The sequence below is a fragment of the Blennius ocellaris genome, assembly GCF_963422515.1.
Source record: "Blennius ocellaris genome assembly, chromosome: 5".
NCBI lineage: Eukaryota > Metazoa > Chordata > Actinopteri > Blenniiformes > Blenniidae > Blennius > Blennius ocellaris.
The window spans coordinates 3,765,114-3,791,114 of NC_137654.1; the positions used below are offsets into that span (position 1 = coordinate 3,765,114).

General features: G+C 40.8%; 1 protein-coding gene across 1 annotated transcript in view; it reads left to right on the forward strand.

Annotated features, from left to right (window-relative positions):
• lamb2l (laminin, beta 2-like) overlaps nucleotides 1-26,001 on the forward strand; it is a gene marked incomplete at both ends in the record, with an annotated part of 116,231 nt that overhangs the window by 45,732 nt on the left and 44,498 nt on the right. Inside the window, 2 exons of the mRNA XM_080496337.1 lie at nucleotides 10,294-10,373; nucleotides 23,498-23,602. Of these exons, the coding sequence (XP_080352463.1) occupies nucleotides 10,294-10,373; nucleotides 23,498-23,602 (185 nt within the window). The remainder of the gene's footprint in view (nucleotides 1-10,293; nucleotides 10,374-23,497; nucleotides 23,603-26,001) is intronic.

The window sequence follows — 26,001 nt, forward strand, 5'->3', positions numbered from 1 at the left end:
CTCTTTTGTCTCGTATTTCAGGAAATTAACCACTAGTGACCTCGGAGACGCTCCCGATGGCGGCTTCCTGCCGAAGCTCCTGTGCGCACGTTGAATATTCGCCGTCCTTTTCGATGACATAAATCCTCAAGTTGCAGCGTCTTCCGTGTCCCTCCACCTCGGTCAACTTTTCCTGTAGTTTCTTTTGTTGTTGTAACAACGTGAGGATTACATGTTTGGCCTCCACACTCCACTCTTCTGACTCAGTCACCCGCTCCTGCAGCTCGTCAATATCCTTCCGCCGCTGTTTAATTTCTTCGGCATTTCGTTCTATTTTTTTTATTAATTTCCTCTTTGAACCCGGCAAATTCTCGTCTAACTTCTGCTTTGAAGTCATCTCCGAAACTCTTAAGATCCTCCTTCATCTCTTTCTTGAAGTTTCGTATTTCCATTGTAATAACGTTGAGGCTCTCCATTAGTAATTGAGGCTGTTCGGCTCTCACGTTTTCCACTTCCGCTAGTTCGACCTCGTGGTCGGATTCTTCTGGGTCATTGGACATGGTTTTCTTCCTTGAACCTTTCCTTCCTCGTCCCCCGCTCATTTCGCGTTGATCAAATATTCGTATTTTTCAAGTTCTATCTAAGTTTTGGGGGATAATTCACCTAATCGACTTGGGAGCTCTGCTCTATGCTGCCATCTTGGTATGCGCCCCTAGTGGCTTCCGCATGTTCTGTATTTTTAAAGGCGTACTTTGGTGCAAAAAGCCACAATTCAAAATCAGTGCAGGACATTTGCAGCTGAACTCTTTCAGTTGTTCCTTTATAAAACATTCCAGATATTACCAGAATGTCATTTTTTTTTTCAAAAGTCAATCATTTCCATCTCATCACCTCAGATTTCATTCAAGTAGTCCTTCATATCTCGCCTGTGTTTGCTGTGTGACGCCCCGAGCCTCCTTGTCTGAGTTCTCCGTTGGTGTCAAAGGTCACATCAGCAAAGAGCCATGGACGTGAATGGAGCTTTGTTCTGCCTTTTTCTTTGTTGTCTCCTCTCAATCACACACATGCATGCACATGACCCGTACACGCTGATATCTTGCACGCTCACTTCTCCTCTCCTGTCTCTCACATTTCAGCTCTGTTCTCCTCATCAGATTTACTCACATGGCTTGAGCAGTTCTACTGGTAGTGATGAGAAAATGTGTGCAAACTCTAAAAATAGTCTTGTAATGTGATCTGAGCTCTTTTTAAGTTGCAGGTTTTCAAACCACACAATCTATTTTCGTATTTCATGCCCATATTGAACATAGCATAAAGCTTTCAGCTCATTCTGCAGAATAATATCAGCATTCCTCTCTACCAGCAGAAAATCATAGGCCTGTACGACGAACCGTGATAAACATCCAGGATCTCTCTGTTTCCTGGGTTGACTTTTCCAGCCGTCCTCGGTCCTGATAACCGTTGCTACTATGTATGGACTCTTTTTTTTTAATGACAGGAAATGTTTTTTACCTGGCTGACATGTCTCGGCTGCGTCTGCAGCCTTCCTCGGAGCGTCAGCTGACATGTGATGACATGTAGGTCTTTATCAGGTGACAGATCTGTCAAATTCTGTCAGTCTGGTCACGCCCCCGTCCGGTGGTCTCGGGAGGATGGAATCCCAGGTGTGTGACAGGATGTCGGCCCCCTCGTCCTGGTTTATGGGCTCCTGCCTCCTGACCTTAATGGCCTCCTTTATCCATAGTGTATCCATAGTTTACTCCAATGTAGTGGCATTTCCCTCATTTTAGTTCATGATGTGGTTGTTTCTTTTGCAGTGGTTGCAGCAGTGATGCTGATTTTGCATTTTGTCCTGCTGTGTCCTTTTTTGATCTTGTGAGTTGTCCTGCTGTTTCTTTTTCACATTCTGTTTGATGTTCTTTTTTCGTTATATTAAAGGATCTACCCCTTTCACCAACGTACATTTTGTTACGTGATTTATATGGGATTTCATTTATTACGTTGCATTTGTTTTCTGGGTCTATTTTGTCTTTAGGATGTGCGAACAACTGTCCGAGTTTTGTGTGTGGTTTCACTGCTGTGCTGATGTTGTGATTTTTCATTGTACTTTGTAGGGGCACAATTTATATGTGATATTCCTATTTGTCACGTCATGACATTCACTGAACCGACGTCACAGATATGGACACAAAGCTGTGATTATAGGAAATGACCTGATGAACTGTTGACACCGACTATGCTCGGCACAAAACCCTCAATTTACAATCAGATTGTGCAAATAGGATTAGATTGAAGTGTTGTATATGGTGCAAATTTGATTGGGTCGGCATTTAATCAGGTTAATTTTAGCCCGTGTAACCACCGCTACTGGCAGACAAAGAGCCACATGCGGCTTGGCCACCCCTGATCTATATACTGGATGGATGGATGGATGGATGGATGGATGGATGGATGGATGGATGGATGGATGGGTGGTAAGGGCCCCTATTAGTTTGTTTGCCCCATGTAACTGCTGCTATACACTGCAGTGTCTCTTACACACTAGTTTGACAGCAGAGCTGTGAATGTTGAAATCTAGGAGAAAATCAACAATTCAGGAGCAAACAAGGAAGAGGTGTGTCACTTTGCAATTCTAGATACAAAGAAAATTCAAGTCTCGGATCGGGAAAGTGTCGCAATTGGCTGATCATTAGATAGATAGATAGATAGATAGATAGATAGATAGATAGATAGATAGATAGATCACTTACCCTCATTCTTAATTTTCCCTCTTTCCTCTCCTGTTCTTCATGTCCCTAGCCCCCCTCTTCTCTCTCTCTCTCTCTCTCTCTCTCTCTATCTCGCTCTCTCTCTCTGGCCTCATCTGCCTCTCTCACTCTTCACTCTCCCTGAGTGTCTAGAAGAAAAGGGGTGGTGCATTCCAAAAGCCTGGAGACCAGTCCCCTCTTTCAGCCAGTGGCTCGCAAATTGACCGAAGGATTAGAATAAGAATTGCTGCCCATTCACCCCGCTGCCCCAGTGACAAGCATGAGGGAGCAAGGGAGGGGGAAAAGAATATATGAGGGAGGAGAGAGGACTGGAGAGGGTGGGTGCGTGGGTAAGGGGTCCAGCAGCCCACTCTGCATTTCTATTGGCCGTTCGCTCTGTTTTTACACCGTTACCATCGGCTGTGCCTCAGAGTTGGTTTTAGCACACATGTGCATGCACGCATAAACATACACAGCAGGCTCTCAGGCTAGCACGTGTGCACTGGATCGACGATCTCCTCACACACTGAGATAGTGACGAGCACGACTTAAGAGTGAGTACAAAGTCTCCCTTGGTCACTTCAACACTTGTTTCCTCTGCTCTTTTCTGTCCCACTCATCCAGTCTACACTTCTTTAGTGTTTCAGTGGTTCTGTGGAGCAGATGACTGATTAATATGTGACCTTGTTGTGTCACCAGCAGTTCAGCACAGTCTGGACTAAACTCTTTTAATGATGTGTCTGTTAAAATTTAACGGTAGCTCAGTGATTAAGCAGTGCAACAGGTGCAGTACAAGCAGTTGCTGAGGAAGTTCACTTACTCAGTAGGTGGGCTGTGAGCAGTTACCTCAAAACCTTAAAAGTGGGTTTTTGCAGATGGTCTCTTCTCACATTGCAGAGGCTCTGCCATGAAGGCCCCTCTGCATCAAAGTGGTCATAAAAGTGAGGATGGGTTTGCAGTCTTGCCTCTGGTATTCAAAGAGAAGCCAACTAGTACTACAATGATCATATTTACCAAACATGCAATATGCAATCAGGTTATTGAGCATTGTGATCAAAATTAGGGCTGCTACAGTAAAATATTGAACTGTTCGGTTATGGTTCAGTACAACTTTGTGGACTGTGGGTTCTCGGTTTTGCAATCAATTTTGAATTGATGTTTTAGAGGTGTGTGTGTGTGTGTGTGTGTGTGTTTTGTCTGCTGTCTCCATCCGTGTTGCTGTTTCCTAAATTCACTGTCTTTTCATCCAAATCTCCCTATTGCTGTCTGGTTCCAGGCCTGCCCTGTGGTTCCTCACCAGACGTCGGTCATGGGTGCTTGTATTTCAGCCTCGGTCTGTTGCGCAAAAAGCACCGGCTTCATACGGATCTCCAGTGTAAGATCACTTGGGTTACGAAGAGAGAGTGAAAACAAAGATTTTCCAGTTTGAATATGTTCCTAAAAGCAAACATGAGCGATATGAGCATGTATCTCCAGCGTAATCACCTGATGTGACAGTTTCTGGCAGACGAGGGCTTGAGAAAGCAACACCAGTAAAACAACAACTAAAACATACCGAAACGAAGCAAAACTGTGGCCTGAAAAGGAAGGTTCAGCCTGAACAGTGGGCTAACTGTACTGTTGCAACCCTAAGAATCATATGACTTAATGTCGGGCAGGGGCTAAACCATTATTTTTAAAATGATTATTCCAGCGATTGTTTTATGGAATAGTCGACTATTCTAACGGATGTTGCCTTGGCTCCGTTAGTTGACATTCATTGGCGAACTAACTTCCGTGTAGTGAATCATGATACTAAGCTGGCAAACGTCAGTCTAATAATGTGGCAAACGCAACGTCGGAAAGATACGCCTCATGTTACTACAATCTGCTTGTTACCATAGCGAGCAGCTCTACACTTTGGTGGTGCTTGTGGCTTGATAGCTGTGTTCTGCTAGCTGTGAGTTAGCCACCGTTACCATCCATGCCAGCATTATATGCTATTTATGGCTAACGTTAGCTAAACAGCTAACACACAAACTACTGACAGTAACCAAACACAAACACAGTTAGCTAGCACCACCGAAGTGTGCAGAGCTCAAGCTCACGTTGCACAATTGAAAGTTAATGAATCTAGCAAACGTTGGCGATAGCAACGTTACTTACTTCTGTTGTCCAGCGTCACGAGTAACAACGGGACGCCTCCGCTTCAAACGCTCCCATATGGAAGTTGTGCTGGTGTGACAGGCCGGCGCCATCGTCCAAAGACTGCAGATGACTCTACCTTGACGGTCACGGCTGTGTTTAAACACCTTTCATGTCGGGTGGCGGGTCGCTGCTGAGCCTGAGAGTTAGTTGGAGACGGAGTTTCGTTCCTCATGCTGGTTTGTTTTGGTCGCTCACATGCGTGTGGCGAGGGGGCGTGGCAACGCATCAACTTGCGGATTTGACGTAGACTATTTTTTTAGAACCAAGTAGCCGACGTTGTCGATGCGTCGCTACAGGCGTACTTAAAGCATGAATATAACTTTACCTTGTTTTATTTCTATTTTGAGCATAATAAATAAAAACTAAATAATGAGTACAATTCAAGTATGGTAATATGAGTGAACAACAGAGAATGTGGAGTGAATTGTGGTCCAGAAAATGTTTTCGCTTACTGAGTATTGACAGTTTATTGTCGTCCACTGATTTTTTTAAGTTTACTTTTTCATGCAATATTACCCCAAGACTTCATGAGTCCTTACAATGGCAATCCCATCTATCTGTGTTATTACATATTCCTTTGACAATTTCCAAATAGCACAGGTTTATTTTTATTTATAACTCACTGACAATTTAAACCAATTCTTTAATTGACATATTTCTGCGGTGATTGTTCTTAGTAGATCCCCCAAATCCCCCTTGAGCCCATCTGCAAACAAAATCAATTTTAAAATGTTACAAACTTTGTAGATGTTATTTATGCAAAGGATGAAAAGTTTGGAACCCAGTACTGACCCATAGGGGACGCCACAAGTAATGCCTAAGCATGAAGTCAATGTTCCCGGCTTCACAAACTGGTTCCTGCCCTCTAAGTGACTTTTCGCTCAGTGTAAAACTGTTCCCCTGATCCTATGCCGTTTTAGGTAGATTAATATTCCAACTGCATACAGATGATGTGATCTATAGTAGTTGTGATTGATGGAGCAGCAGCACAGGAAGGCCAGCTCTGTCCTGGGCTGCCCCCCCGGACCCCGTGAGGTGGTGAGGAAGCCATCCTCCCTGATGGAGGATTGCTGCTGTAACACTGTCAATTTCTCCATCTGTGAGATTGTTAAAGGATTATTTCTTACTCTTATTTCTTCAATTTATTCCATTAATTGCAATGATGTTGTACGATTAGATTATATTAGATTACATTACATTACATTAGACATTCCATTAGTCTCACAATGGGGACATTTTGATTGTTATCATGGCCAGTAAAAGAAAAAACAAATATGAATAATTTGACGCTGACGATTTTTGTTTTTTCTATAAATTTGTCGAGTTTGGTATTGAATACTGTCTCTATTTCTTTTTTACGAATTGTTGTAATGAGCAAACAGGGCTGTAGTTTGTGAAGTGGTGTCCATCCCAGTTTTATACGGTGGCACAATTTTGGATATTTTCAAATTGTTTGGAAATGTATCACTTAGGAAAGACAAGTTAGAGACGAAATTGAGCGGTTTTGAAATTCACACATTACATTTCTCTTGCCTCTGCTTTGCACCAGCGTAATTTTTTTTCTTTTCCTCTTTCTGCCTTTAGTTTTTTTTTTACCATTAAACGTGTTTCTACAATTTACAGTGGCAACATTTCAGAAGCAGAGCAGATTGTTGCTATTGGGATATTGATATAAACATATGAAAATTGACTGGGCTATAGTCCTGCCAGCTCTCGACTCTGTAGGTGGTGGGAGACAGAAGGATGGTGGATAAGTTGTCATCCATGATGGACACTGACTCCCACCCCATGCAGGACATTTAGTAGAGCAAAATCAACCGGCTGAGTATGTCACGGTATACGTGTACTGTTCACGTGTGCATTCATTTATCTTTTATAATATTCTCTTGTTCTTTATGCTGCTCTCATTGGTGTACATGTGCTTGATCTTGGAGGAGAAAGTTTTCCATCTGAGTTGAAATTACTACCAACCCACATGGAAAGAACCTATATGAGGATGTATGCACATATATGAAACCTATATGCAGCATATATGCACATATATGACAATATATATGCTGTATATATGCACATATATGACCATATATATGCTGCATATATGCACATATATGCTGCATATATGCACATATATGCTGCATGTATGCACATATATGACAATGTATGGGCTGCATATATGCACATATATGGCAATATATGCTGCATATATGCACATATATGCTTCATATATGCACATATATGACCATATATATGCTGCATATATGCACATATATGCACATATATGCTGTTTTCCTATATGTTATGTACATATATGCGCGCATGTATGCACACATATATGTACATATATGTACATAACATATAGGAAAACGGCCAATTTTATATATGTCGCATATATGCCAAACCTATATCAAAACCTATATTAAAACATATATGTTTATATAGGTTCTTTCCATGTGGGAAACCAAGCTGATGGCAATGACAGCATGTGAAAAAAACTATTCAGTGTCTTCATATCAGTTTATTTTATCGGAGGACACTTGTGAGATAACAGCACAGACACCCTCCTATTCTTGACTAATGTTTAGATGGGGGATGTGAATTGGTTATGTTTTATGATTTCCATTGCATTTTTGATTTTGCTTAATGAATACATTCTTTATGAATTGTCTTTTCAATTTTCATCTGGAAGTGAAACCTGCAGTATTAACAGCAGAGGATGTGCTCACGCTGCTGCTGCTGGTTTGAGATTCACTCCGGAACAGATTGACACTCATTCAAAGTTATTGCTGCTATGTGTGCAGTAAGGATGGGTATCGTTAGGATTTTTATGAATCCGATTCTCATTCCGGTTCTGCTTATTGATTCCGGTTCCTCATGATTCCTTACCGAACCCGGTACCCGCCGTTTTTGATTCGGTTCCTACTGGGAACCAAATTTCGGTACCCAAACCTATTGTGCAGATGTTTCTACATATTGGTAGTTTATCCTCCCTTTGATGAAATATCCACTTTGCAAGCATTGCAAGTTGCCATATTGTCATCCTCTCTCATGAAACGTTGACAAACCTTTGAGTGTTTGTGCCTCTGGCCGCCATTTTTTCTGCTGGCTGCGCTGGTGAATGACGTCATTTGCGCTCACTGGAATCGATGAGGGAATCGTCTACAGAATTCTACAAAGCACTGGGAGCTCAATGAGCAGCACGGTGCCGTTGTGGTTAGCGCTCTCTCCTTAAAGCAAGAAAGTTGTGGATTCAAATACAGCCCTGTGGCCTCATTTATAAAACATCGAATATGATTCCTACTAAAAATGTTTGTGCACCCAAAAGTGGAAAATGGTGTGCGCCCCCCCAAAAAAATTCTGATCGATAAAACCGTGCATACACACATCTGCACGCACTTTCCTTTTATAAATCACGATACACCTGGAAGGTTGGCAGTTCATCTCCCGCCCTCAACTTGCCCACTTTCTACCATAAATAGTCAATGCGAAGTGCCTCGTCAATATGTTTGCATCTCAACGAGCCTGTTGATCGCAGACATTGATGCTAAATCCTGACAGAAAAGACGAGGAAAAGGAATTTTAGGGGGAGAGAAATAGTCATGGGGGAGGCGGAGGTCAGCTTTATTTGTTTATTAAATGTATGAATTAAATACTTGAACGGTGACTGTGAAAAGGCTCAGTGGACTTTGTGTGTGACCTGTCACACACAAACATTTGTTTTACAGCTTCTGTCTTCACTCCTGAGCTCCAGCTCGTACGTTTACGCCACTAACGCACCTACATAATAGGACAGGCAGTGTCTGCCTGCTCTCAGTACGTTTCAAACCATAATTGGGTTTTTTTCGTGTTAAATCTGGGGATTATGTTCTAGAGGTTGGCACTGTAACTTTGAATCATGCAGTGGATGCTCAATTGTCCAAAATAGACAAACCAATCAAGATAATGAAAATAATATATTTTAATAAGATTTTTTTTATAAAAATGGCAAAGAACGGTGTGGTATGCTCACAATAATACTGTGACTAATCTGACTTTCTTCAAACTGGCACCACAGCCTCATGTAAACACAAAGTTGCATACTTATTTTTGTGGAGTTAAACACATTTCTTAATATATTTTGCACAAATCTTGAAGGAGAAGGAGACTGGATATTAGATCAAATGACTATCACTGGAAAACTTAAAGTGATATGAAAAGTATTGCATGAATAAATGTGTGTTTTCCCTCCATTCTACGTACTGTCAGGACTGTCTGCACTTTTTACAGCCAAAATGTTGCAACACTATATTTAGAGCAGAGAAAATATCCACAAATGGAATATATTTATGCAATAGATGCAGAGTTGCAGTATATTTGTATGCTGTATGTATTATGATGTGTGATATTCTGTGTTATTGTACCTTGTGTATTTATATGTATGGCACATTTTGAAGTGGAAGCATGTTTGAGGATATTTATTCATTTATTTGAAGAAGTATAAAAATCTACCAGGTCTGTAATGTACATGTGAATACTGTCTTTTTTTGTTTGTAGTTTGATTCATATGCTAAAATAGTAAAATGTCAAATTCAATTCAGCAGCAATCCTGCAGAGTAATGTCACATCTCACCCTCTGGTTCTGGATGTTATTAAAAAGCAAAGCTAGTGCCTTGTCTCTGTGGAGTTAATGTGGGGTCCCTCCCCCCAGCTCGCCCCCACCCAGTGTGACATTTTCCCCTCATGGCCAAGCTGACTGTGAAAAACGATTTCCAGCAGAGGCCTGCTCTAAAATGCAGACCTGGATTAACCAGCGAGGTTAAGTTATTTCTAAATTCTTTATAAAAGGAAGGACCTCTGATTTGTCGTTTTGCAAGGATGACAAAACTTAAGTGATTTACTTAAGACTGCAAATGCAGGCCTGACTGCGACACGCTGCTTTTTTTATGCAGCAGATTCTTTCATTTACTGCCGCTCTCCCACCTTCTCGCAGTTCTACACACACGCGCACGCACACACACACACACACACACACACTGTCCCATTCAGTGAACACATTGCTGTGTTTGTGCAGCCTGAATATACAAGACATTTTTGTGTCTGTCCTTGAAAATAAGGGAACAAAAGGGCTTCATTTTGAAGGTTTTCTTTTTCTCAATGTCAACAATCCCTACAGCACCTGGGAAATCTTATGTTATGACTAAATAACAGCCCTGTGAAGGACTTGTACCACCTGCTCTCATCTTGGAGAAATCAGCTTTGTGTGCTGGCAAACAAGAAGTGTGGAGATGAATAGACTCCCCACCATGATGGACCTGCCTCTTCATTCCGTGGACAGCTATACGAGGCCTCTCCACACTTTGTATTGATCTCTTTGTCACACTCGGTGTGTTTGTGTGTGTTTCAGTCGGAGAGACCGCCTGGCGTCCGTGTGTCCGAGAAACCCGATGCACGTCATGACTTCACATCTGAGCCTCGTCATGCTGGGTGAGTACACCTCGCCGCTTTGGCCATGGTGAGGTCAACAGGCTGGCAACTTGTGAGAAAGGCTGAAGCTGAGGTGACGTACGAAGCCTGTAGCGGGGAATGCATCCCACACAGGATCTTAGCGGATGCTGTCTTTAAAAAGAGCCACATTTCAAGGTTCAAAGTCACTTTATCTGTACCTGTGGGAAGATTCATTGCCCCTATAGTGACTCTGAAGCTTTTGCTACATTAATACTTTTTGTTCATTTTATATGTTATTCAAGTGCAGTTAAATTAAATAATTGGTCGATATGTGATAAGTTAAAAAATAAATCATAGCTCCTGATTTTTCGGACTCTTTGGATTAGATGTTCATTACCTCTTACATTTTATTTACATGTTTTTTTTTATTTTTTATTTCAAAGTCTTCAATAGGCCTGTATATCGCTGTGCTTCATTCATTTTAAAGTATGTTTTTACATCTGCAAACCTGTTATTCATCAATATCATTAAATTCTGTACTTTTTTCCCCACTGTAAAATAAAACTGTGGTAAAATGTTTGTTGATTCTACAATTGCAATATTCTGGTTTATAAGCTCAATGTTTGCCAGGTTAAACTTAAAAAAGGGGCAGGTGCTTGTTTTGGTGGTAAAACTTGCAGACTGTTCTATTAACCAGATATGCTGCTCAGATGAGTTGAGTTAGTTTTTGCTATTGAACGCTGCATTTTACCAAGCAGAAGAAACATTCCGGAGAAATGATCTCTGCCTCTGATGTGAGCAGGTTTTCTGACTCTGCTTCTGGAGGATTTGTTTTTCAGTTGGATTAGTATTGTTTTTAAGCAGGCTAATGACAGGAATTATATTTGTACATGACTGTGTAATCTATGGGAATTGAAGCCTATATGTCAGAATTGACCTGTCATAATTGAGCTAAAATGACATGGTAGCAGAATCTTGATACACTGCTATACAGTGTTGGGAGTGATGCATTACAAAAGTAAAACAGTTACAGTAACTTAATTTTTTTTAAAGGTTAATATAATACTTGTTGCAATTGCAGTAACATGTTTTACTATGCCTTTTAACACTATTGGGTGTATTTAAGAATTTAAAACAACAAGCTAAAGAAAAAAAGAATTCTGCGTAAGAGTTATTTCCTGTTGCTGGAATTAAGACACACTGGTTCTACATTTGAGAGATGGAAAAACTTCAATTGGTCACAGAAATGGACAAGAATAGTGAAGTGAAGTGTAATGTGTGTGTGAGGAAACTCTTTGGTAAAGTTGGACAGATTCAGACTTCTGGCTTCAATAACTCTTGAAAGTTAATGTCCTCAACTTCTTTCCAATCTGTGTGAGGGAGGTGATGTACTTCAAGCTTATTTTCATGAAAAGTATCTATCTTTGGAGCAGCAGAAATGATGTCGATCTCTATGAACAGCCGGCTGCATGTCCACTGCACACCATAATCAATAAATCAATCAATTAATCAATTAATTGCACAATAATTAAAAATGAGCTTGATAAGTTTGCCAGGCTCGATCATTTTTCATTTACCATTTTCCGTATTTGGAGTGGCGTGGCTCAATTCAAACTTGGTGCTGCTTAAATTGTTAAATCTTTTTAAATCTGAAATTGATTTGGATTGATCAGACGTTGCTTTATTTATTGTTTATTTAAAAACTAATTACAGAACAGCCTCAGAATTGAGATTCAATGTTTTATATATAAAAACACTACATACTATATACAGTATATAAAGCTTAATTTGTAACATTTATAATATATTTATTTTTATAAACATCCATGTACAATAAACATATTAATATAGGCTACGTTGTGTGTTCAGCTGTATGTGTGTATGTGTGTAATGGCGCTGCCATGCTACCAATGTCCGCACGTGTCGCGAGTACACTCGCGTCCGCGCATGTCCGCAGGACACACACGTTTGTTGTCATGCGCCACTCGGGCTCATGTCTGTGCTACTTTTATTCCTTTACGTTTGAAGGAACTGGCAGCATTAGTGCTAAAATACTAAAGTGCATTGTATTCACAGCAAAACAGCAAATAAACATAGAGAATTAAAGTGCATTCAGTTTATAACAGCTGCTTACAATCAGTAGATATCCCTGAGAAATAAACTGAAATAAACATTATGGGTACTGGGGCTGCTTGATTATGGAAAAAAATCATAATCACAATTATTTGGGGCGAGATTGAAATCACAATTATTCACACGATTATGTCTTTGAATTTGGAACAGCATTTATTGAACATGTTTAAAAAAAAAAGACTTTCCTGTTAAATATATCTAAATATATCTTGTAATGGAGTAGTAAAAACAAACTGTTGTACTGCACTCAATCTTTTGAAAACAAGAAATGAATCAAATACAGTAACAATAACAGAGAGATATACTTCAATCAATAAGTCCAACATAAATACTTTGATCAACTGGTACAAAATAAAATTGAGTTGGAGGCAAGGAACTCCAAACTTTATTTTCCATTCAAACACACTCAGAAACACTTTTCCTTTCTCTTTTCTCTCTCATCTCCAACGGAGCGCTCACACGGTGGAACAACAAAACTACTTCCGCTCGAAAACCCCACCGCTCTACAAAATAAAGTTCCCCACAGTAACTGGCTGAATTATGACCTTAACTGATCACCACAGTGGGGAACTTTATTTTGTGGAGTATTTTGGTGTTACGCTGCGCTGTGCTCTCTTTTTGCTCATGAAAAACAACCCACTGTGTTTGCAACTCTCCTTAACCAACGTGTTGGATAGCTCAGAACAACAAGAGCCATTGATGAAGAAGTGACAACCAGATCAATGACAGCGAGAGCGTCACTATCTAACGATGTAACCAACAATTGTGTACCACGTAGCAGATTGTAGCAGAGAAAACCTGTGATAAAGCGACTCCCTCAAATCCAAGGGCAAGTATTCCCTGAAGACAGGAGTCCGCTCTTCAGACAAATTGACAAATTGTACAACCAGTTGATATTGAATATCAAACATATTACGGATGAAACACGCTATTATTTAAAAGCATATAACTGAACTAATACAAAGAAATGTATAAAGAGTTAATTATACACATCATAAAGGTAAAAACATGATAAAAATGAATATTCAAACAATGATAGCGACAAATAATTACACCTGAAAAAGAAAAAAAAACATGTAAACCAATGGGAACGTCATGTATGTCATAGATCACCTAACATAGTGAATAACATCAATTATCAGACGCCACATCATCCCAGATCTTATTTACCTCGTAATTTTTACAGAAACATACAATAATGTTTATCAGTCATACATCGTGACATCACGTTGCTCTACTGACCCTGGACCAGGGAAGTCTGCGATAGAAGAACTGTGTCCCTGGACACCAATCAATACTATTTCACGAACTGCTACATGCTGCACCGCTGATGTCCTGGCCTGCTGTCGATGGATTTGGCACTCTCCATATGCGCTCGGTAATATTTGTTTTTGTTCAAAAAAGAAAACTTGAAATCACTCCCTGCATGCACTTCCTGGTCAGGCAAACACGTCCAAGATAGCTGATATCGGCAAAATGGACATTGAAACATGTAGTATTTTGGCCGTATTTGTGTCGCTCTGCTTGAAATTTGCCTGGAAAACCTGTCCGTTGTCCATGTTTGGTATGCTGTCTGCTCATTTAGGTATGTCAACAGTTAAAAACCTGCTGGTACATGGTATCCACTGTTATCGGGTCCCCGCGACAGGCATTCTACCCGTATTTGTAGTTCACACTAAAACACAACCCATTCTTCATCAGGAGATGTGGTTTTCTTGCTTTCTACAATAGTCTGGCCATGAATGTGTACCTTGCACTGTGTGTCAGCTTTTAATCATCAGAGCAGCTCCGTCTGCCTCGTGACAATAGGTCCTACGTGCTTGTTCAAACTCTGGGATTATCAGGTTCGCTTGTAGGATTGGGAATCTGAGATATTTGTGGAATGTGGATTGAATGACTGGATACTGACAGTAGAGTTTGATCTTGCTGCGTCACGCACTCAGACATGCACGCACACACTTAGAACACACAACAATTGTTGAATAAGCTTTGTTCAACTGGTGAGTTGTGTTTGCTGTGCTCCTTTGTATTCATTTGTACCGATTTTGTTCAACACTATTTTATGAAAGTATCAAGTTAAAAGAAGACTGTGGTCTGTGTACACAGGGAAGTAGAAACTGATAACGTAGATTGTAATTGCCCTTTCTAACTTCACTCAGGTATCTGGGTCAATCTGTGTGTTCATTATTAACAGGGCTGCATTCATGTGTGAGGGCCCAGAAACTGTCAACTCCAGTAACAATGAGCTTGAGTCCATTTCAGTCTCACAATGAAGGAATTAATACGGATGCAATCAAATAGATATTTAGCAGATACATAGAAGATACTTTATTCATCTCAAAGGGGGGATCCAAGGCGTCCAGCAGCTCTCCTGATAATAATAATTCATAGTTATAATCACGACAGTATTATAAAATAAAGTAGAATACAGAATTGGAGAGGCAGCACAGGTAGCTGATACTTCACACAATGATGTTGCCGGTTGTGATGTGGCCTGATGGCCCAGGAGACAAAAGATCTCCTGAACCTCTCGGTCCTACAGCGCATTGAGACTGCAGACGATGTGAGCATCCATTTATAATAGCTTTAAGGTGATGCTTGTGCAATCGTCCACCACAGTCCCAACAGTCCAGACTCTTTGCAATTACTCAACCAGCTTTAGCAAACTTCTCCAGCATTTGTAGTTCTTCTCTGAGCCCTCCATCCCAGCTGCAGTGTAGAACACAGCAGTGCCTGCCATGCTTAGCAGCTCACTCCAGAATCCAGAGGACATGAGCCTCCTGAGAACAACCAATCAGCTCTGTCGCTTCTTGAAGATGGCACTTGTATCTGTAGACCAAGACCTGCCCCCCTGCTGTTCAGGACCACACAAGCATTTTTGAGTCTGTACTGTCTCCACAGCCTCTGCTTGAATGAGGACAGGCTGACTGGGTGGCTTCATTTTCCTAAAGTTATCATATTATTTATTTTCCTCAAGTTCACCACCAGCTCCTTGGTGTTGATGAGGAGAACATTGTTACTTGTCCAGTCAGTGAAGAATTCCTCTACTTCTCCTGTCCATCCTGCACACAGTCCTCAACAGCTGCGTCATTAGAACACTTCTGAATGTGGCAGGACTCTGAGTTGTATTAAGCCCCGTTTCCACCGCACAAAAAGTCCGAGAATGGACAGGTGTAGTCTGTTACAGTTTGGGTTTCCACCGCAAGAATTTGTGATTTTCCAGAAACAAAACCGCTCCAAAGGCAGTCGCTTTTCTGCTACCCCTCCATCGGGGTACCAGGACCATGGAACGGGTCAGAGTTTGAGGAGCCGTCTGCTGATTGGTCAGTGATTTACTACACGCCCTCAATTTTTTTAATATGTCGGCTGGATGACTCCTCTGCTGTTAGTGTGGTCAGCTTTGCACTGTTTTTTTTTTCTTTTCTTTTCTTTGCTGCTCAACTTTTGTGTTGGTCGTGAAAGAGCATACGTGAGACAGGGGGAGGCCGCTGCTCGGTCACATTGCATCACGTTGGAGCTTTCTGTTTGCAGCATTGCGTCCGCGCTGTGCCCATGCGCTGTGCCGGTGTGCCGTGCCCCGTCTGTCTTTACATCGCGTCTGAGGTTTCTGTGCAAACCTCAGTCACATCCTTAAAGTCACACGTGAACAGAATGAACAGGATGGGGCTGGAACAGTTCCCTGAGGAACTCCTGTGCTGCACTGCAGTGTCTCAGACATGTCTAGATATCCAGCTTGACAAACGGTTGCTTTTAGATATTCCATGATCCAAACACTTAAGGACAGAGTCCCCCCATAATGCTGAGGTCCTGTCCACACGAGCCAAAACTGGCTTTTTTGTCCCCATCGTTTTTAAAAAGTTTCCCATCCATGTAACACCATGTAAATGACTCAAAACCATGTAGCACACATACCAAGCCTATAGATGGCGCTGTAACTCTGCCACAAAAATCAAAAAGAAGACATGGAGCAAAAATGGAAAAATCGACGAGTCCAACATCAGGCCTTATTAAACCAACTAGCATCAGTAGCTTCTGCAGCTCGCCCTGGAGCATGTCATCCATTGTTGTTGTTAAGGGATATCTTGGAGATGGTCACGGAGTTATCGGGTCAAGAGGTGAGGCGATGACATCATCATTTCCAGCAAATGTGCGACTTGCCGATCGACACCAAGGCAGCATTTTAAAATGTCTCCACTCTGGAACCGGTTCTGAAAACAATGCCATGTCTAGGCTCCTAAAATGCTGCACTGTGTGGATGATCTGCCAAAAACGATGCAGTGACACGAAATGGCGTTGTGTCAGCAGAGCCTGGGTTTTTCTCTCAGCATGAAAGGCAGATTAGTGTTAAATGTGCTTGAAAATTCAAAAAACCCTCACATGCGAACCAGGCACATTGAGGTGTATGCAACATGTAGAGCACATGTGTTGAACTCCGGTCCTTGTGGTATTAAATATGATCTGTTTCTGTCAGTGCCTTGTACAGAAATCAGTAGTTGTCCGACAACAGTGCTGACGTATGTTACAGTATTCGTGGCCCAATGACCCAATCTAAATTTAAGTCACATAACTGCTTGGTGCCTCACAGTGCAAAACTCTGATAAATCCATTTCTTGGTCATTAGAAGTGGCTCTTCTCATCATTGTGAAGGAGAATTCAGTAAGTGTTGGCTGTTCCCACACTTCAGGGAAAGTGAGCTAAGTTAAGACATGTGACAGGTTAGTTTAACTCTCCTGATGATGTGTTGTTGCAGTCCTAATGCAACCTCAACTGATCTCCAGTCATGTTCCAGTATGCACTTTCCAACAGATACGATAATCAATATTTTCTTACCTCTTGGTGTGGTAACAAACATTAAAAAAAAAAAAAAAATTCCACACCAAACAAAGCAAATAACTTTTTTGTAAAGTATTTCTTTCCCAGAAAGTCCCTCTTACTGCTTTCTTCTAGATTTTTAATGTGAAAACTGTTCAGAACTTTAACACTTATTGGTGTTTATGTTTTCAAAATAATGTCCAAATTGTCATGTTGTAAGTCTCAAATTGTCTCTCTAGGAGAAAGTGGTGACTTTCCAAGCATCAATATATGATTTCTAGTTCTCTGGTTCTGATATGCAAGCCTGCATACAGAGCAGATTGTCACGGGTCCACTTGTACGTTGGGTGAGGAAAAGCTTTGTCTTCAATGAGTTCATTGATTGCTTCTCCTCATTCTTCATGTTCTCACACTGCTTCCAGTCTTCAAATTGTGGAGGAGCTCAGCAGCTCCGACACCCGCAGTGTAAAACAGAACGCCACCGGAAGTCATTCACCCCAACAGCTGTTAGGACATTTAACAACTCACTGTAAATGTCCTACATGTACCGCTTACACCTGCACTGAGTACTGCTCTTTACCTATCTACACTGCGTGTATAACAATCCTGGAAATCTACTCTATTTTTAGAGGATTTTTCTTTTTTACTGGATTGTTTTCTTTTTTTTATTTTTACACATTCTATTTTTTTGTGCTCTTTTTTGCTCTTGTTTAGATATTTACATATGTTTACATATTTTAATTCCTTAATTTTATAAGTTCTGCACCTTTTTACCTTGAGCTGTTGTAAGTTTGTTTCCCCTGGGGAGGAATAAAGCTCTCTACTCTCAAGAGAAATATTTTACTCACTGCAGGAAGAATGCTGCCCTGTGGAAATACATTGTGTACAGGTGTTGTTTATGTAGCAGGAGGTGTGTTTGCATCACATCCCCCCCCTCTGGCAACTGGAATGTTTTGCTCTCATGAACATTTTCTTCACTGTCTCTGCATTCTTGCCACAACCCGGTAAACAAGAGATGCCCCAGGGGTATGTGAGCTTACCTTCCACACTTGTGTGTATGTATAGTTTTCATTGCTATGTGCTTCGCTGTAGCTGTAGGTTTTTGTGATGTAAATAAATTACACCAAGATAAATAATTTCACAAATTTTTCCAGCTTTAATATGACCCATAACCTGTACAAAACAAAAGGATTTTGACCAAGTAGAATGGAAATAGTTATTCTCATTTCTCAACAGATTTGGTTTTGGTCTAAAATATATTTCATGGATTCGGCTGTTATACAACGCACCTACTGCAAGTGTGACCACCAACCCGGTCAAAACATTTCCCCTTGATGCATGGCTACCAACAGGGCTGCCCCCTGTCACCTTTACTATTTGCTATTGCCATTCAACCTCTATCCGTGGCCATTAAGAGCTCTTCACATACTACTGGTATCTGTAGAAATGGAATTGAGCACAGAGTCTCGCTTTATGCGGATGACCTTCTGCTCTACATATCAAACCTTACTGTTTCTATCAGATAAATCATTAGAATTCTACAAACATTTGGCTCTTTTTCAGGCTAGAAATTAAACTTTACTAAAAGGGAAGGTTTCCCTCTCAATGAAGCTACAAAAAAGGTCCAAGACCAAATGCTACCTTTTCGATTAGCCCATACCAATTTTTGTTATCTCAGCATCAATGTCTCGCAGGATCTCTCACCTCACTTTACAAAAATAACATAATGAAAATGGTCAATGCGGTCAAATCAGACCTCCAACATTGGAATGCTCTCCCCCTGTCCATCTTAAAATTAATGTTCCCAGAATTGTATTAATTTTTCAATGTTTGCCGATATTTCTCCCGAAATCATTTTTTGGAACATTTCAACCTCCATTGTCCGGTAAGACTCCAAGGGCAAAGTAGTTTGTCCTACAAAGAGCTGAGAAAAGATGGAGGTCTTGCACTGCCAAACTTGTTGATATATTATTAGATGACTAATATCCAAACAATCCACATGTGGTATAATTCCTCTAAAATAGACTGGTGTCAGATGGAAGCTTGCTCATGCAGATGTGTTTCTCTAAAAACGTTGATCTGTGCCCCCTTAAACTCATATCCTACCAACTACAGTTCAGATGCCAATTTAAAATAGTTTCTGCCTCCCCACTAATGCCCATCTGCCATAACCATTTATTTTCACCGTCAACTCTTGATTCTGTTTTTTGTGGAGGGATAAAGGCTTGGTTTATTTTAAACAACTCTTTGTTGATAAAGTTGTCATTTCTTTTGAAACTCTTAAAGCAAAATTTTGATCTTCCACAATCTCATTTATTTAGATATTTTCAGGTTTGCAGTTTTGCTCACCACAATTTTCCCATGAACCACCTGAGTCCCTCACAGATATGATCCTATGTTACCCTGCAGGCGGCCAGATCATGTCAGCAGTGGTCGGGATGACTGAATCACCATCTCTTCTAGCAGTTAGAAATACTTGGGAATTGGAACTTAGTGTTACTTTGTCATCTGACTGGTGGCAGAAGGCCCTGGAAAGCTTCTCCCTGCGCTAGTTTGACACTAATACAGTTTAAAATTTGACACAGGACACGCTTTACCAAAGTGAGACTAAATAAACTATTTAACAACAGTGACAGGTGCTCCCTCACACACGTTCTTCTCCTGTCCAGAGCTTTTTATGACACATTATTATTAAGAGCTCTCAGTAAGTATGTGGTTCCCAGGCCTTTAAAGTCTGATTTTGGTGTACCTGAAAACTTTACTTGTTTCTCTTGTAAGGGAGAGAAATGTTGTTGCTTTTACCTTGTTTGTGGCCCGCAGATGAATCCTACTGCACTGGAAGTAGCATAAACCTTCACCTTCCAATTCTTATAAACCTTCACCTTCCAATTCTTGGTTGAAAGACAAAATTTCCTTCATTTACTTAAAAAAAATTAACTTCAGCATTCGACGTTGTTGAGACAATTTTAATAAAACCTGGGGCCCTTTTCTGTCATTAGTCAACGCTATGCCATCTTTGGAAGACTAATTACTGTAAATTGTTGACAATTGTTGAATTGTTGTTTTTATACTGATGTTTACATATTATTAAGATAATTTATGTATTTTCATTTTCATTCTTTCACATTTATGTTTACTTATTTTTCTGATGTATTTTTGTTTCACTTTGTTTCTACTATCATTTATTTATTTATTTACTTGTGTGCTTGTGGGGGGGGGGGTATTGTAGGTGTTGTGTTAAGAAAAAGAAAACTGGGTTTGATGTCTCTTGATGAGAATTAATAAAATGCAGGAAACCCAATATCAAATACATGTAAACAAAAAAAAACAATCTATTTTGGATGTTGTTATGAATGTTCCATCCATTCATCAAAGTGGACAAATTACTGGCTCGTGTGGCCACGTGTTCCAACAAGCAGCGGCAGTGATGCGGCTGCTGTTTCAGGCTCTTAAATACTAAGAGAGAGCTGAGCTGTAAAGCTGTAAAGCTGTAAAGCTCCGCTCTCCTGTCATCATCCCCACCCTTACCTATAAACCTGAACTTTGAGTCATTTGACCCCCTAAAATACAAGCTGCCAGATCAAAGCAGCTGAAATGAGTTTTCTGCAGAGGATGGTGGGTGGTGAGCTCCGTCGCATTGAGGAACTTGATCAATCAGAAGAGAGTCAACATCCACTCCTTCCTATTACAGGTTTACCAAGGAGGTTGACTGGAAAGAGGTTAACCCAGGAATGGATGGATGGATGGATGGATGGATGGATGGATGGATGGATGGATGGATGGATGGACTGACTCAGGTACAGATGCTTAGAAATGTTATGTTCTGAAACTAAAATGATATCCATGAATAGACTGACTGCTCTGTAGAAAAGGTTACATATTACATAGAATATAAAAACAGTGGTGAATAAAACAAATCACTAAGAAACATAATGCACACGTTCTCTGCTGAAAACCAAGTATAAATGATGTTTCCTCCAGCCCACACAGAGACGGAGGAAAACATGGCACTAACTTCTCAGATATCAGAAGAATTTTTTTTTGAAGATGGTTGTTTCACATGTGAGCATGAGCATAGATGACTCTTTGCCTTGTAATTACCAAAACCCACAGAAACAAAAGCACTCCATCAGTAGCCTCGTGTTTGGGCTGGAGGTTGGGTCCAGACGGGTCAGCGTCTGAGTCCAGGCCCGGACCGTGGTCCACCATTCGGTGATGCCTGGCCAAAGGTAAATGCTGACTGGAAATAATATGAAAAGAAGGCCGCAAAAATCATCCTGACGGGTGGACTTGGCTCCACCTGGCTCCTGCCTTGTCTATGCAGGGATGTTCAACTCTTTGATCAGAGCAGTCAGGGATTCATGGTGAATCGTCCTTCACCCACAAACTTCCATTTTAGCAGCTTTTGATTATCAACCGTACATCCCCAGCAATTATTACAACATTCTAAAAGGGCTTCGTAGGTGGAACTACAATGAGGAAACACCTGGTCAGTGAACAGTTGAGATGGATTTCAATTGAGTCAAATGCTGTTATAGATTAATGAAACAAAAGTTTAAAACAAATTAGCAAAATACTCACACGCTTTTAATTCACATAGCACTGCTAAATATATATACGATCCCCATCAATATATGATCCACATCTATATTTTAAGTAAATATAATCTATATTTTAAGAAAATTCAGCATTCATTATAAATCCTGTCCACTGCACGATGTTTTATGTGTGTGCGGTTTCATTGCAGCTCAGACTTCACAACCACCAACTACAGAACAATGAATTCACTTTATTGTGTGTTTTGGGCCGAATTCAACATCCACTCAAACTTTTATTGGGAAGTTCCAACGATAATCGAAGGTCCAGAAGAGTGATGTAATAAACAAGAAACTGCCAGTGATTATGCAGGCTTTATGGGTTGTGACCTTTTTTTCCACAATCCATTGTGCTTAACCTTTGACAACCTTTAAGTTGGTTTAGCTTAATAACCATCTTCTTGTGTCAGATATTTCATAAACTAAATCTCTTAATTCACATTTTCTGAGAGCTTTTAATTTGAAATGTGTCATTATATACAGCCGTTGGGTTTTTATATTTACGGACAAGGAATTCATCAAATCATATTTTTGGGGGCCTTTTTATATACAGTGATGTGTATTTTATACATGAACACACTATGAAAAGAATCATTGTCAGCTGGTCATCATATTGAAGCGAATGTTGACTAAAGAGAACATCTGGGGCAGGTTACAGGACTTTTCTCAAATACATATATTTAGAATATATTCTGCTCATGTCATTAACAACAGGACAGTGACGTTACTTCTATTTAGTGTTTAAGGTCAAATATAAATTTGAGAAATGTAATGAGAACAAAAAAACAGCTACAGGCTATGGGTGGTATACCAGTTGTAACCGGAGGGTTGGCAGATTAAATCCCGCAGAATGGTCTCTGTACGCTTTGAATCAGTTTGACAAAAAGCCCTATATAAATCCAAACCATTTTTTTTTCTTTTCTTTTATGTTTTAGCTTGTGCAGGTTATCTGACCTAAGAATGAACCTGCTGTGTAAAGTCATCCCTGTGAAGTGAGGTCAGGTTCAGGGTTTCAGTGTTTGAGGAGCAGGGTGAAGGCGCCGAGGGCTATTTCCAGTTTCGTTAACAAAGTGCAAAGTTTCATGCTTCTTACATGTGATAAGAAAATACTTCAACCCCTTCAGTTACGACTCGCCTGTTGTGTTGTGGACGTGTGCATCACTCGTTTCCGTGTGGCTGTGCCTCGTGTTTCATGTTGAGCCAGGGTGTGTTTGATCTTTATCTGCAGGTTTACTGTTGGTCCCTTTTGCTTCATAGTTAAACTGCCGGGCTCTGAGTGGTGTTACAGTTTCTTTCCTCACAACTACAGTATGTGAAGTGTGAGCGATGCCAGCCAGGTGCTGTTAATGTTTCACAGGATTCCAACAAATCTTCTCTTAATCTTTGACTTGAACCAGTTAACCACTGCACTGTGTGTGTGTGTGTGTGTGTGCGTGCGTGTGCTGTGAGATTCTGTGACCTTTCACTTATGAACTGTGAATGGTTGTTTTTTGTGAAGGCTGAAATGAAAATCTTAAGTCAATGAGGTATCATCCATCTTTTCAACCACTGAACCTGTACGGGGTCACGGTGGCAGTACAGAGTGGAGAAGCCCAGACATCCCTGTCCTCCGCTGCCTCCTCAGCTCTCCTGGGAGACCCCGAGCCGCCCCCAGGCCAAGCCAGAGATCTTAACCTCTGCAGAGAGTCCCGGGTTGACCTCAGGGCCTGGTCCCTGTCGGACCTGCCTGGTAGACCTGGAGAGGAAGGCGACCAGGGAGTAATCCTGCCAGAGTCCAGTGCCCACCTTCAACAAGTCCGCCTTAATGCCGAGTATTCGGACGCAGCTCTCTTAGCGGAGTACAAAGACTGGATTACTGGCAGCAGCGGTTCTATTACTCCAAACTCCATTAGCACCTCCCACAATACGTCTCGGATGACACAGTCGTAAGCATTCTCCAAGCCCGCAAAACACATAGATTTGATTCAATTCAGTCCTTATGATTGTCCTTCTGGAATGCCAACAGTTGCACTGAATGCCAACAGTTGCACCTCTTTTTGGATAAGAAACGCATATTTTATTATGTTCGTAGTCCTGGTACACTCTTGTTTGTCATGTTAAGGTGACGTAGATCAGTGTTTTTCAACCTTTTTTGAGCCGAGGCACACTTTTTTCTTTGAAAAATCTGGAGGCACACCACCACCCGAAAATATTAATATGTGAAACTCTGTAGCCTCTATTAACAATATAAAGTCATTATTGTTAATGCTTTATCAACGGGAATCAAATAAATACAGAAAAAAGTATTTCCCAATTTCTTTTTTTTTATTTGTACTCCCTCAGTGTGAAACCTGGACCTGATGGATGAAGAGCTGAGATCCTGGTTCACATTCTTCCTTTTCAAAAACTTCTCCATCACTGTCACTGACACAGTACTTTGATACAAGATGGTAGCAGGAGGTGGAGATTAACCACACTGACTCTGTTAAGTTTCATTTCACCAGCAAAATTCTGTGCTGCCCTCTAGTGGTGAAGAGTATTGTAGCATCACGGAGTTGGTCGCTGCAGGGCATGATGGGAGTTCAGGTTATGTGTTGCAGGAGGTTATTGAGGGTTATTGTTGGGGTTGTTGTGTGTTGATTTGTGCTTGTGTTGTGTTTTTGTTCCTCGGTTCACATAGTTCATTATTTCGTCTAGTTTGGTTTGGTTTGTTGGATGTTGGTGTGAAACCATGAGGGAGAAATGTGTTGTGTGGAGTCTCATCCTGTTATGAAGTTGTGGTTGAGTGTGTTCATGTTGAAATAAAAGCCTCTGGTGAGCAGAAAAGGATCTCAACTCCGAGCAATTCTTCCGTGGTGCTCGATACAGAATGAATACCTGATTACTCTGTATGCTACACACAAATGTTATTTTAGACAAAATGTGAAATTGGATTAATTCCCATGGCACACCTGACTATATCTCAGGTGTGCCGCGCCACAGTGGTTGAAAAACACTGATGTAGAGGACCAGTTTCAGTGTTTTTGTTCTTTAGTCAAAGTATGTAATTAATCCAGAATGGAAATTATTCATTTTCCTCAACAATATTGAATGATGGACAAAAAAAAAAAGGGAAATTGCAACTATTCAAAATTTGCACTTGTTTTCACCACAGCAAACACTAAAAAAAAACACTGCATGTTTAATCACAATTTTACAAGAAAAGCTGCTGCGAAATGAAGGATGTTGGGCCGTTGAAGCCCTTGAAATCCTGGGGGACTGATAAGATTGTGATTCCATGTGAAACCAGCCAGGTCCTCCTCAACATGCCTCGACATGTGTCTTCTGTTTTCTGGAGATCAACTGGATGAAAGTCTCCAGGTATCACAGAATCTCATGTCCCACATCACCCCCTCAACTGTAGATTACAGATGAACACAGACTCTCCTTTCATTCAGGCAGGCACGGGGTGATTTGTGATCATGACGCTGGTGACCCCGGACAGGCACGCTGGGACTCACTGTGGCTCTCATAGGGATCTTTGTCGTCTGATGTTCACTTCTGGGTCTTAGTGTTACTGAAACCAGCACCAGCCACCAGTTCCTTTTATTTTTTGATTTGCACAAAGTAAAGTCACACGTGAACCCCCTTATCTTGATATGTGTGACGACTGCAGTAAATTGATGAATCGGGGAACACGGCTTCGTATTTTCTTTTTAATATCAGACAATGCTTGATTTATCAACATGTATCCTACTAGTTTTCACACTGTGGCCTCCAGTTACTATCAGGGTGACTTAGAATCGTTCAAATGAATAATTCATACCAACCATACCATTCAAATCGAAATCCCACAATGTGTTTTCAGTTGAATTATATTAAGAGGTGGCTCACAGGCCTGCACATTTTAAAATGTTACCAAAGTTTGGGTGATTCTTCTTTTGAAACAGCATTGCAGATTGTTCAGACACGTCTTCATTGTCTATGAAATGTATTTTATTACTCTAACTCCGGAGATATTAAGTTGAAATTTTCAATATTGTCAGAAAGGCAATATTGATTATTTTTTTTGCCTGTATTTTGGACGACCCTAATCCACAGTCCACCAACCACAATGTTTAACCATTCAAATGTATGGTTATCAGTCTTCATTAAATGACGTACTTCCTG